The 14,941-nt window shown below is 29.1% G+C and overlaps 1 protein-coding gene across 1 annotated transcript; it reads right to left on the reverse strand.

Annotated features, from left to right (window-relative positions):
* Nucleotides 1–1,566: 1,566 nt before the first annotated feature.
* On the reverse strand, nucleotides 1,567–2,215 carry LOC101507158 (small polypeptide DEVIL 3). Its single transcript, XM_004491953.4, has one exon. The coding sequence runs from the start codon at nucleotides 2,018–2,020 to the stop codon at nucleotides 1,880–1,882; it is 141 nt and encodes a 46-aa protein (XP_004492010.1). The 5' UTR covers nucleotides 2,021–2,215; the 3' UTR covers nucleotides 1,567–1,879.
* Nucleotides 2,216–14,941: the final 12,726 nt, after the last annotated feature.

Genomic DNA, 14,941 nt, shown 5'->3' on the forward strand with positions numbered 1-14,941 from the left:
TTTTGGGGGAAATAGCCCCTTTTTGTTGGGGGGGGGGGGGGGGGAAATTACTTAAAGGAGAAATGACTATGTTTAGTTATTATTTTATGTTATTATTTATTCATTTTCTCTAAAAAAAATCATCGAGCAGATCATTAATTTAATAATTTTGGATTTATAAAATAATATTGAGTTACTACATTTGAACGGATTGACAGGTGATAACCATATGAGTAATTTTATATTTAATTTTAAAAAAAAATTAACGATTACTATTTGGTGTCTCGTTTTAGGACCAACTCGATCTCGTCTTTATTTTGTCTCATTCTTATCTCACATAAGAATGTTGCAATCTATTGCAATATTTTAAGCAATTATGGAAACTTTGGTTATCTCACGTTCATTAGAACAAATTTTAAAACCACATATACGACAATAAATTAATTCCTTTGACTTTAATTATAAATAAAAATTTGTCAAAGAAAGTTAATCTATTTTGTTCAAAATTTGGGTTAAATTGATCTATTTTGTTATATAAATAAAGTTGGAGGAAGTATCATAAAGAGCGTCTGAATATAAGATAAATTACTTATATATTTTTTTACATAAATAAATTACTGACATTGAAAACTATTTTTTAATAATATAAGATACTTTAACTTCTTTTTATAACCATATATATAAATATGAAATATCTTGTATTACATATTTAGTTACGCTTAATTTTTGTCGGATAACATGTTGGCCATATAAAGTGAAATTTTTTTCTTCCAACTAAATTTTTTCATGTACAAAAGTTTGTGATTGAACTATGATATTTAAGATATCTAAGTAGTTCTAATCAAACCTATCCACATCTTTGATTAATATAATTTTCGACACGTTGTTAGTTAAGATATTAAAACCTTGAATTGAATAATACCTTGCCTAACTAACAATTTTATAAATTAGACTAACTAACTTAACTAATTAAAAACAGAAAAATAAAGTGTTAAATAATTGTAAAAAAATATTAGTATATTGTCCAAATTTATACTAAATAGAAACGAATAAGTATCATCACGAGCACACACATGTTGTGATCCACAAAACTTTTTCAAAGTGCAATAAAATGTTAACTTTGAGTTGACAAGACCACAGCATAGAGAGCCTATACGTAAAAGACACGACATACTCGTGACCTCATATAAGCACCCATTTTGTGCCCTTCTTTTCTAGGTTTATACATATAGGCCATATACATTTTTGCTTTTCATTTTTTACTTTCACTTTTACCCTTTAAAAGTAACATTCTCCTCCATCTAATCAATCAACAAACTTTCAATTATTTGGTTTTTTTTCCCTTTTCATCACAACAACCTCAAATTTAACCTTAAACAAAAAAAATGTAGAAGCATGGTCATACCTTAATACTATAATTAGCTAATTCTTAATGGATGTTCTTTAATTAATATACACTTCAAGAACTAAACCATACCAAAATAAAATAAACTATATACAACTTCTATAAATAAAGAGTAATTTGTAATTAATTACGTAAATTTTACCGTTAAACTCTTTAAAAAAATATTTGTTAATACAAAATCAAAGAAACAGTAAAAAAATGTAAATTTGGCTAACAAGCTTTAATTTAATTTGCAAGAAGAAAAATAAACATACATTGTTGAGGCATGATATGAAGGAAAATTGTCTCAAACATTTCTTTCTCTTCTATTTACATAAGAAATGATAAAAAGAAAAATGCATAGCTGTTGATTAATTTCTCCATCATCATCATTAGCATATGCTTGCACTATAGCTAGGAATCTTGAATCCAAAAGGCTTCTTCAACTAGAACATGAGGATCCTTGAGTGCATCCAAGATTTGTTAAGAACATTTATAACTTGGAAAATGCATGATTTAGTCATGCCAACAAAGAAGCATAACAACACATCTTCTAATTATGTATAATCTTCCTTTTTGCTCTTTGAGGTACCCTCCAAGCTTTTTGCATGAAACCTTCTTCTTTGAAGCTCTCATATTGGAATTATCACTACTCATATTTTTGTATACAACAAAAAATTCAAACTCTTTTTTTTTTTGATGTTCTACTTACACTTTGTAGTTTGGAGAGAATGATATGTACCAATGTGTGTGTTGAATGTTCAAAAGGGGTTCTTATAGAGAAAGGAAATGTGTGGTCCATGGTTCAAAATAAAATGTCTATAGGTCCCCCAATTCAGATTCTCTCTCTCTCTCTCCTCTCTTTGCACCAACATTTATGTGGCATCAACCACCAAGATAAGTGGTCGGCCATTGAGTTAAACAAAAATTATACTAACAATGTTTAATTAGTTTGTGTAACCTAAATAAAAAGATAGTGTAATACTAGATATTTGAGCTTTCCATGGTTTCTTGACCATGTTATAAGAACTTCATAATTAGGCCGAGACATAGGGAAGCTTCCTATAATTTACTCCTATGTGTATTTTTAAATTAATGTTTTATATCCACTTAATTATCATTTGAATTTTTTTTTTTTACAAATAATGAATTGACAACAGTTTATCAAAATTTTGAAGTAAAAAAATGCGGGCTTGCTTCTCTTAAAATATGACCTTTATATTCTCTAAAACTATTTATCTTCTTTTAATTACACACATCGATCAATATAGATGTATATATGTGTGATTTAAATATAAATCGGGGAAAAGAGGGAACACAATGTTGGGGGAGTGTGGGGTGTGTGAGAGTAACAACAGGTCAAATATTCTAAGATTACGAGATTTTGATACGACATCTTCATTATTACCAATGGAATATATGCCTCTTGACTATACTGCCGAAAATACTTTTGATACAATAATCGAATATCAGGATTTAGTTCTTCCCTTCAAGTAAAACCAACATGACATACCTCCTTACTTACACTCCAAAACGACTTTTGAATATCATGATCAACTCTCCCTCCTCTCCAAATTGAACCAGAGCTCTAATGTCACTTGTTGGGAAGTCCAATAGTGCGAGAGTAACAACAGACCAAATGTTTCTATAAGACTACAAGAGACTTTGACATCATATCTCTACCAAACATGTAGTTTATTCATAGTCAATGTGAGACTTAACTACTCACACTTGAACTCGATACAAAATTTCTCTAAAACGTATTATGTAAAAATAAATAAGAATTTTAGTCTTTGAAATTGTACGAGTCGATCAATTTAACCGCTCAAGTTTATAAATATCAATTTAGTCCTAAAATTGACAAATAATAGTTAAGTTAATCCCTTCTTTCAAAATATTTTTCAATAAACATATACCAAAAACAATAAAAACACATACATATTGACTTCAATAGTTTTTTTATTACATCAAAATAAACATACAACCCTTTAAAATTATGATATAAAATTTGAAAGAAAAAATGACTAAATTATTATTTCGCAAATATATCGACATTTATAACTTTAATGACTAAAATAGATATTTACTCTTGCGTGTGTAAGTAAACTCCAAGTAACATTACTCTATTATAAAATAAATTAGTGACAAAATCTATTATTAAACAAATAAAATTGCTCTTTAAAAGAACACATTTGAAATTTATTCCTGTTAAATAATTGTCACGTTGTTTGACTATATAGGTTCACCAATTTAACTCACACCCCATCTCATGTGAACTTTCACCTTCAAATTAGGTTAAAAAAAAATCTTTGTGAACTTAATTAGTTGTAGTTTTTAAAACCGAATAGTGTTAGTACAAAAGTTAGGTGAAAAGCAAAATTGATGTGTTAACTTGGTCTTTACCATATTCTCATCAATTTAAATTTAATGTAGTTGATTATATCAATTACATTTCAACAACTATCTGAATAAAATTAGACGGTACAAATTTTAAAATTAAATTTTAATAAATTATAAATTAAAAATTTAAATTTGAAATATTGATTTTTTACTATTCAAAAATTTCATAGGCTTGGGAAAATTAAAATTAACAGATGCCAACTTTTTATGAAGCACTATAAATTGTCCCAAAACTGTAATGCAGATTGCAGGGTAATAGTCAAAGTTAGGCATGTGATTTCATCAAATATGGGATATAAAGACAACTGTGTGTCAGAGAAAGGTTATCTTTAAGGACATTAGAGCATAAATGTAAAATGCTTTGTGGCTCCACTAGTTATGGCCTAATGTGCTTAATCGTGTGCCAATGAATAAGATTCTCACTATCTTATTTTTCATATTGTGAAAAAATGGTAGTGAAATGTCATTCAAGATATTTCAATTGTGTTCTATCCCAATTTGATGTGGTTGAAACTTCACTTAGTAAATAATATTGACAATTGATTAAGAATCTAACAATTCAAATCACACAATAATAAAATCATCTTTAAATAACTACAATCATTCATTTATTTGTGGTTGAATAGATAAAAACTGTACTTATATCACACATTTACTATTAAAAAAATCTAAGATTTACAGAACTAAATCCAAATTTTAATTGTGTTGAAATGTCAAATTTAAAAAATAAGACATTTAAAACTTAAATATTATGATTCAAATCAGTCACAAACTTTTTATATATGATTGTTTAGCTATAAGAAATAAATCCACAAACACGATAACATTGAGAAGTTAAATATGTACATTTTATATGATACTTTTAATTTATTTTAGATAATAAAATTGATATTTGAAATTGAGACTTAGAAAGACACACATTTACGTGTAAATGTTAAGAGTTAGTTTATGCTAATTATAAATTAGTTAGATAAATTACAAGTTGGTTGTAATAGTCATTTTAAGATCTATATATATATATATATATATATAATATTTCACACATATTGTAATTAATAATTTTGTTCATTCTATTTATATAACTTTATTTTTATCTTTTTCTCATCAATATTTAATGTTAATATTTTATTAATAAGTTTAGGAAGAACAACAAACTTTAGAAAAAATTTACATTGAAATTTAAGTAAGGTTTATCAATGATATAATTTTGAACTTAAATCCAAGTCGTGGAATGTCCAATCATCTATTTAAACTATTAAAGAAATAAAAAAGAAAATTAATGATCTCTATATATATCTATCACAGCACAACAATTTTGCTATGAGTAGAATATTTTTATCTCTTACTCTGTTTTTTCCCCTGTTTTCTGAGTGTTGCTACATGTTTAAATTAAAATTAACTCCATAAGTTAGACTAGTGTATGAAAGCTAGAAAGTATTTTTGCTGCTGAATCTGAAATCATTCTGAGTGATTTCTTCAAACCCGACAAATGCTTGTTACAATATTTAATTATGGCTTATCTTAACTTTAACAACAATCACAATCTCATCTGTTCTGTCTTGTGCTCCACCCATATCACTTAGAATAGCAACTTCCATTTATCTTTAATCTTTTTTTATTAAAAAAGAATGTTATCTTCTTTTTCGAAGTATAATTATAATTGACACCGTGGTATCAAATTTTATATTATGACAATTTTTTATAATTTTCAATTGCATATACGTATTATAAAATTTATGGTTTGATTTGAAAATTATAATTGTATAATTCATACTTATAAAATTTGACATTAATCTAAAATTATTTGATATGTTAATAAGATACATTAAAATTAATTCGTGTAGTAAAAAGTTTATAAGAGATTAATTTTAAAATTTATCAATACCATATCAAATAATTTTATATTAAAATAAAATTTTAATAATTAATTTTGTAATACATATTTATATGAATTGATGATTATTTATTGTTATTCGATGCAGCGGCTATAGGAAATTTGTGTCTTAGCAAAAACATGTGTATGTGGGATAAAAAGGTCAAGTGGGATGGATGGAAGAATCAAAGTGTAAAATAAAAAACACATATAAGGTATCATAAGATAGATTATTTATCCTTATACAAATATATTTGAAAATTTTAATTAATGACTTAATAGAGATGAAACAAGTAAAATTGATCTTAAGTTTTGATGTCTTAAACATTTTACCACAAATTTAAAATTAGAATTTATTTTTATCATTAATTATTGTCGACTTTTATTATTGTATCTATATTACATTTATTTTCTTCTACGTGATTATATATAATCATTTAAATCACTCAATATTCAAACTTTTATTTACTATAAAAAAAAAATTACTCTTAATGAAAGAACATTCTTTACAAATTTAAATTATCTATAGTAGTTGCACGATGCATCAGTTGACTTAAATATCTAATCACAATTTTTTTATATGAATATGGAAAAGGTGTAGTGGAAGTGAGACACATTAAACAAATAAATATAAAGTAGAGAAATTTTATTACAAAAAAAGTAATAAAAGAAAGAAAAAGAAAGCAAGCAAAGTTTGTGCATGGTGTATGTGTTGAGCATGGGCATATTTAAAAAAATGTGATATTGATGTCAAATGGGGTCCAAAAGAAATCCATTGTATTAATCCAAACCCTAAGGTGTGGGAGAGAATGGTGTAACCATAAGGAACATGGGAACTTTAAATATATATCTTGAAAGCCTTAACTATTGATTTTGTCTAAACCATGTTCCTTTATGGCCTTTAGTTTAAGGACCCCTTAATGGACCAAAACCCAAAAGCTGTAGTACACTAAGAAGACATGTTAGCACGTGAAATGCTCGTGAATGGCAAATGGTTATTGTCTTTGATATTATATAGACAATCCAAGATTTCTTGCTTGGTGTTCACAATTTGTAACACTCTTGTCCACACCATGTTTCAATAAAATCTTAATTTTCTCATTTAACAATCTTAAATTCTTTTGCAAATAAAGTAATGAAAGCATAAAAGTATATTATTTTGAAAATTTATTGGTTTAATCAAATATTATGCACATAAAACCATATATCTCAATTAGTACGGTTCATTGTACTTGGTTTGGTTGTCTAAGATACACGACAATATGTAAAAAAAGAATTATAATTAATTTGATTAAGAAAGATCTTCTTTTTGGAGAGTTTCCATCATTTTTTATCATGCATTATGTTGAGTACTTCAGTCTTTTGATTTTATTTTATTTTTTCATTTCTTCTAACCTAAAGTTATGAATATGTTTTTTTCTTTTATATCTTTCAATAATTAAAGGTTTGGTTGGAGATACGTAAATAAAATGTAGTTAATAATTATTTAATTTAATTATTATTTTGGTCTCTCTACTTTTCTTAATTAGTAAAATTGATTCTTCAATTTTAAAATTCAACTGTTTTAATCTATTTATTGAATTTTTTAGTTGAAAACAGTGATGTGATTTAAAACAACATGACATATGTTTCGATGATGTTGAATAATCAATACATGTAAAATTGCAATAAAATCCTATTAAAATTTTAATTTCAACTTCTTAAATTATTTATTTTTATAATTTTATTAATAACGTATAAATAATTAATACATCTAGATGATTTTACATCGTTAAATAACATCATATGTCATTTAAAATATATATATATATATATATATATATATATATATGTACGTATAATATCAACTATTTATTTCTTCATCTATTAGAACTGTATCTCATGTGTTTGTCTCATAACAAACCCAAGAGCACTACAAGAAAAATTATTATTACCTAATACTGATTTTATCTTTATTCACAAATTGTCTATAGATAACGTAAAATTACGCACGGATTATCAAAGAAATAAAAGTATCTACCTTCAAATAGAATATCATCTAACTAAGACACATCCTCATTAATTTGTTCAACAAACAATTATTATTATTATTATTATTATTATTATTATTATTATTATTATTATTATTATTATTATTATTTATTTTACCCTTGGAAGTAAATTGGAATTCCAATGTGTAATCATATTGGATCGGATGACTTAAATATATATAATTTTATGGTCCCATGAGTAATAATTTAGGAGATGGGAAAAGAATAAAAATATCATAACTAAGTGAGGGATATTTTGCAGCCAATTAAGGATTTTTTACATGTGATGGTTTTGTCTGTCTATTCCTTGAAGTTCAGATTGGATGGTAGTAATTGTGGTGGAGCTTCTACAATGTGTATTGGTCAGAACCTGAGAGGATCCAGTCAGAATTGCAGAGTGCTGGGGCACATATAAGTTCTCAAATGACAATGATGACATTAAATTTATACTTGATATTATTAGTGTATCACAATATTATTTTTGTTTTTTGTAGGGTAATAGTACCCACTATTTTTTATACAAATTAATTTATGTGATGAGTTGGGTTCTAGAAGCATACTAAAGTTAGAGAAAGTCTTTAATTTACACAGGACTTAAATAATATATTAAGTAGAAAATTTTGAGCTCATGTTTTTGTTGTGAGATACGGATTGAATCATTAAAAAGCAAAATTTTGAATAGTTAAGAAGTATACATCTAGAAGATAAAATTGTTAAGTTTTTGTTTGGAAAGTGTATATATATGGAGAGTAAATCTAAAGAAGTTTTTGTTTGGAAATATATATCAAACTTTATATTTTGTTACTGATGTTTGTGTTTTGATAAACTTAAAAATTATTTTATCAAACACAAATTTGTTTGAAAATTTTAAAAAAAATTCAAAACACAATTTGAATTGTTTAGAAATATTTGGGTTTCGAAGCATATTCGGTTTTCAAAAAATATTTTTCAAACCACATTTTAAATTTTTAAAAACACAATTGTGGTCCAGAATACTTAAAAGAAATTATATTTTGAAAAATTAGAAAAAAAAAATTGAAATAAATTTTGAATTTTTTAAAACACATGTATTACAGAAAACTTAAAAAAAAAATTGAAAACATAAATATAATCGGAAAATTTTAAAAAAAGTTATTAGTTACACAAAATTTGAATTTTCTGAAACAAATTTGTGTTGTAAAAAACTTTTTTTAAGTTTTCTGAAACTCAGATTAAATTTAATGGGGTTGAAAAAATAAATAAATAATTTGCATAAAATATAAAAATATAGATGTGGAAGTATAGTGTTAAAATTTATAAGAGAGAAATGATATCTTTCGAATTGGGCTTTCTTTGTCTTTAAAAGTAAAGTCACTGAAAAATAATTGGGCTATTTTCGGAAGGCTCCACCCGGGCCAAATAAACTTTCCAATTACTGAAAAATCAAAATAAAAACCCACTTTCTAGAAAGTACTTATAGGAGTTTTTTACCGTACACTTTCCACCTGTACTTCCCACCCCTCTATCCCCATGGAAAATACCATATTGCCCTTTTTTACTATGTATAAAACAATTAAAAAAATTTACCACTCCATTTTCCACCCCCTTTTCGAAAATTTCAAACTTTCGAAATATAAAAAATGTGAGTTTGTTGACATTTTCGAAAGTTTTGTAAAATATGAAACTTTCGAAACTTTTAAAAAATGTGAAAGTTTCGAAATGTAATTTTCCAGGATTTTATGAAAGTTTCAAAACTTTTGATAAATTTGAAAGTTTCAAAGTGTGTTTTTTTCCAGAATTCATCAAAACTTTTGAAAGTTTTGATGAATTTGAAATCTTCGAAACATAAACCTCGAAACTTTCAAATATTCGAAACACATCACTTTCGAAACTTTCAAATTTTTGAAGTAATTCAATTTCGAAAATTTCAAAAGATTCAAAACTTTCGAAAGTTTCAATTTATGAGAAAATTTTGAAATGTACATAATTATTTTAATAATAATTAAAATTTTATTTAAAAAAATAGATCTATAGTATTATTATTAATTAAATTTATTACTATTTTTTAAATATATATATATATATATATATATATATGTTTGATGTTTTATTTGAAACATATTTTGTAGGTATTTCCCTCTCGAGAAGTTGTATTTGAATGGACAAAAAACATTGGAAGGAAAAATGGAATTTTAATTGCTACTATTCGATCAGATAAAGCAACCGGAAAGAGGGGAAGAAAAGACAAATTAATTTTAGAATGTAAAAGAGGTGGAAGATATAAATCAAAATCAAAATCAACAGTAACTTGTTCTCACAAGGAAAGCTGTATGTTTATCCTCAGATGTATACCGTTAAGTATCGGTGAGGGATAGAAAATTAGTGTTCGTTATGGAGCACACAATCATGATTTACTTGATACTGTAACTGGTCATTCATATTTGCGGCGTTTAAACGAAGAAGAGAGGAAATTTGTTAATGACATGAAAAATTATAAGCTTGCACCAAGATTCATTTTGAATGCTTTGAAAGAGAGAAATAAAGTTAATCTCATAATTCTCAGTCAAATATATAAAGCAATGAGTACTTATCGAGCATCATTGAGAGGTTCGTACACAAAAATGCAGCATATGTTGAAGTTAATACAACAAGAAAATTATGTGCATTGGACAAGAAGACGGGAGAATTCAGATGTTTTGAGAGATATATTTTGGATGCATCTTGATTCTATAAAGTTGTTAAACACGTTTCATTTTGTTTTGATATGTTATAGCACATACAAAACAAATAGATATTGGTTACCAATACTTGAAATTGTCGGTGTCACATCTACTAGTTTGACATTTTCGGTTGGGTTTGCTTACTTGGAACAAGAGCGACAAGATAACTTCATCTGTACATTTGAAAAGGTAAGACAATTGTTCGTCTCTAAGACTTTAATTTCTAAAGTTATTGTGACTAATAGAGATTTTGCAATGATGAATGCTATTAGTGTTGTGTTTCCTACTTCAATACATTTGCTATGTCGTTTTCATATTTAAAAAAATATTGGGGCAAGATGCAAATAATATGTGAAAAAGAATAGACAAGATGAAATAATAGATTTATGGAAAAAGAATTGTATATTCAACTAGTGTGGAGGAGTATGATCATCACTTGCAACACTTTGAGGTAGTGTGTGCTAATATTATATTTTTTGTTGATTATGTGAAAGATTCATGGTTGACACCTTACAAAGAAAGATTTGTCAAGGTTTGGACCAATAGAGTGATGTATTTGAGAAACACATCTAACATGTATTTTTAAATTATAATTTGTTTTATTTTAGAAAATATAATTTACCAATTTATGTGATTTGTTTTAATTTGTGTTATTTAATTTATTTGTAGAGTTGAGTTTGCTCATTGGAGATTGGAAAACATGCTGCAAAATAGTTTTGGTGATTTGTGTAAAAGTTGGGATACTGTAAATATGATGTTGAAGAACCAAATATGTATCATTAAATCATCTTTCCAAAAAACCATCCTCGATGTTGAACACGAGTATAATTCACCATTTTTTTCAAAGTCTACATCATTGTGTATCAAGGAAATGTTTAAAAAAAAATTGAAAAACAGTTACAAATGGTGAAGATTGTAGGTACTGACAACAAAATATGGTTGCTTAATCAGAACAACTCATGGATTATCATGTGCTCGTGAGTTGGCAAAGTTGCATATATATGGCAATGTTATCCCTTTAGATAGCATTCTTGTTTTTTTTTTTTTTTTTTATAGAAATTTAAACATTGAGCATGAATTGAATGATGAATAATCTTTATCAGAATATGACTTTTCAGAAGAGGTGGAAGCAATGAAAGCATGCATGAAGAAACAAGATATTGTTGGTCAAATGATATTCAGGGAAAAGGTGCATAAACTTGTATTTCCACATACAACATCAATACTTGCACCACCTAAGAAGGTTAGAACCAAGGGAGCTAGTAAAAGGAAAAAAGAATTTGATACTCCTTGTGATCCTTCATATTGGAAGTATGTTGATGTCTATCAAGAATCTACAAATCAACCATCTCAACGTTATGCAAATCAATCAGTACAGTGTTCTGCAAGGCAACCATCTCAATGTTATGCAAATCAATCAGCATAGTATTCTGCAAGGCAACCATATAACATACATTTTCCTACTTTTATACATCTGTATACTGAGGAGATAATAGATGTTGTGCCTGATGGAAATTGTAGGTTTCGCGCAATTGCAGCATTGTTAGGTTGGACTAAAGAATCTTGGCCTTTAGTTTGAACACAATTGGATAAAGAGATTCATCTACATCAAGACCTTTATTCCAATATTTTCAATGACAGTGTTGAATCAGTGCATAACTCATTGAAAATTTCAGAATTTGGTGCTTAAGGAAAAGATAAGTGCATGACTATAGCAGACTTGGGTAATGTGATAGCAACACTATATAATATCATATTGGTGTCGTTGTCTCGTAATCTAAATATGACATTCTTTCCACTAAACAAAGCACCATCAAAAGAGTATTCTCTTATCTCTTTACTAGCAGTTAGATTCGTTAACGAAAATCATTTGGTAGAGGTAAAATTTATGATTGGTAGTATTGTTTAATAAATTAATGTTTAATATTTTCTTGTTCAACTTAAATTGAAGTCTGATTGTTCTTTGTCACCTTCCTCAGAAAAATGGAGAAACTTTTGTAGTGAGTGTGCAAAGACATGGGAAATAGCTTATGTAGAACGTATGAAGCATTGAGAACACATTGATCCATCATTTATCAAATCATCTTGTATTTCATTAAATGAAGATTAGAATATATGTTTGAACATTTTATCATTTATCATTTACGTTTTATCATTTTATCAATCACTAATTGTCGTACAAGCGACTTAACTCACTTTATATGTCATGAACTTCACTAAATGGAGCTACTAAATCTATGGCCCTATGTACAAGCTCAACTGCTCTACGGTGTCGTGCCGATGATGGACCAACATGTACAGAAGATGATGGACCATGTGCAACAACATTAGGTGGACTCGAAGCTGCGGCAGTAGGTGGAGGGAGGATCAGAGGATGTAAAATAGTTATGTACAAGTAGTCTGCAGTGACCTCTCCAAGAAAAATCGCTACAGGATATAGGCTTCGAAAGACAGCTACAGATGATCTCGTAATAGTCTGCCACTCCCAATCTATAATGTTCGACACCGGAGAAACGTCACGCGGAAGCATTAGAGTAGAATTCCACAGCTAATGACTTGCTCGCTGTGGTGACAAATGTGGTCAGCTTCTCCCATCCTCTGGAAGCAATCATAGCCTGGATGTCAACAAATTCACCGTCTTCCAACTGAAATTTTTTTTCACTTACAAACTTGTGGACTGCTTGGAGTTTGGCATGGTATTCTTGTGTTGCCCTTGTCTTGAATAGGAATGCATCGTATTGTGGGGCGGAAGATGTAGTTGCAATCTTAGTTCGTTTTGTTTTTTGTTGGGTTGCCATTCGGTCCTGAAAAACAAGTAATCACCCCCAAGTTTCAGAATATTTCAAGTGAGAGCTACTTAATTTAGGTACGGTCTATCTTGGAAAAATAACATCGTACATGGCCATGAGTTTGTCTACCTTGGTTGTGTCATTTCAACAAACAGTTGGAATGCAAGCATAGTAATGGTTGTGACATTTTATCAAACAGTTGGAATGCAAGCATAGTAATGGTTGTGACATTTTATCAAACAGTTGGAATGCAAGCATAGTAATGGTTGTGACATTTTATCAAACAGTTGGAATGCAAGCATAATAATGATTGTGACATTTTATCAAACAGTTGGAATGCAAGCATAGTAATGAATGAACAACCCCCAATCTCGCAACCATTAACCCCATTCGATCTCTTTAAACAAACATGTGTGCACGCATAATGTATACATTTAGCATATATTCAAATTTAAAAGAGAAAAACCCACATGCATCAGTAAACAAGAATGAGTTGATATTAGAGGTTTGGGGAAACTTACTTGAGGATGGGATGATGTTGGATAAGAGAGGGAAACTTACTTGAGGATGAGACAATTTTCGAGATTGTGTGAAGGGAGGGAGCTTGACCTCCAATGATAATGGTGTTTGTGAAAGAGAAGAAGTTGACTTACTTGTAGTGTTTAAAAGCCCAGACTTGCCAGGATTTATGTGAAATGCGCTTCAAGCGCCCCAGGCGCGCGTTGGCAGAAGTGGAATCTGGGAAATGCGCTTCAAGCGCCCCAGGCGCGCGTTGGCAGAAGTGGGATCTGGGAAATGCGCTTCAAGCGCCCCAAGCGCGCTCCAGGCGCGCGTTCACAGCGCTGAAATCCCTGAAATGCGCTTCAGGCGCGTTTTTCCCCCTCTCAACTGAAAAAAAACACTCTCTAACACATTTTTATGATTTCTTGCTTATACTAATCATCAAGAATGAATAAAATTAGTAATTCAAAACTAAAATTGAAAGTAAATGAAGTGACATGAAACTAAAATGCAAAGGATATGAAGTTGGGTTGCCTCCCAATAAGCGCTTGTTTAGTGTCCTGAGCTTGACAAATCATTCTTCAAATGGCAACCAGATGGATGGACTCCATCGAAAGTTTTGACTTTTCCCCGAAATACGATTTGAGTCTTTGTCCATTGACCTTGAAGTTCCGATCGGAGTGTACATCTTTCACTTCGACGGCACCGTGTGGAAATACCTTGGTTACCTTGAAAGGGCCCGACCATCTTGACTTTAGTTTTCCGGGAAACAACTTCAATCTTGAGTTGAATAGGAGAACTAGTTCTCCTTCTTGGAATTCCTTGAATTTGATTTTTTTGTCATGCCATTTCTTGGTTTTTTCTTTATATATTTTGGCATTCTCATAAGCAAAATTCCGGAATTCCTCTAACTCGTGAAGTTGAAGAATTCTCGCCTCTCCCGCCTTGCCCGAGTCAAAGTTCAAGTACTTCGTCGCCCAAAATGCTCGATGTTCAAGTTTGAGAGGTAGATGGCAAGCTTTACCATACACAATTTGATACGGTGACATACCCAGGGAGGTCTTAAAAGCTGTTCGGTAGGCCCAAAGTGCATCATCAAGTTTCGTTGACCAATCTTTTCGTGAGGCAGTTACTGTCTTTTCTAGGATTCGTTTAAGCTGCATGTTGGAGACTTCAACTTGCCCACTTGTTTGTGGATGGTATGGGGTTGCCACTCTATGACGCACATTATATTTCTTTAGAAGGTATTCCATATTCCGGTTTAGAAAATGGGTGCCTTCGTCACT

The sequence above is a fragment of the Cicer arietinum genome, chromosome 3 (assembly GCF_000331145.2).
Source record: "Cicer arietinum cultivar CDC Frontier isolate Library 1 chromosome 3, Cicar.CDCFrontier_v2.0, whole genome shotgun sequence".
Taxonomy (NCBI): Eukaryota; Viridiplantae; Streptophyta; class Magnoliopsida; order Fabales; family Fabaceae; genus Cicer; species Cicer arietinum.

Bases quoted from the DNA above. Each gene is read 5' to 3' on its own strand.
- LOC101507158 (XM_004491953.4), bottom strand. From the start codon at position 2,020: ATGAGTAGTGATAATTCCAATATGAGAGCTTCAAAGAAGAAGGTTTCA.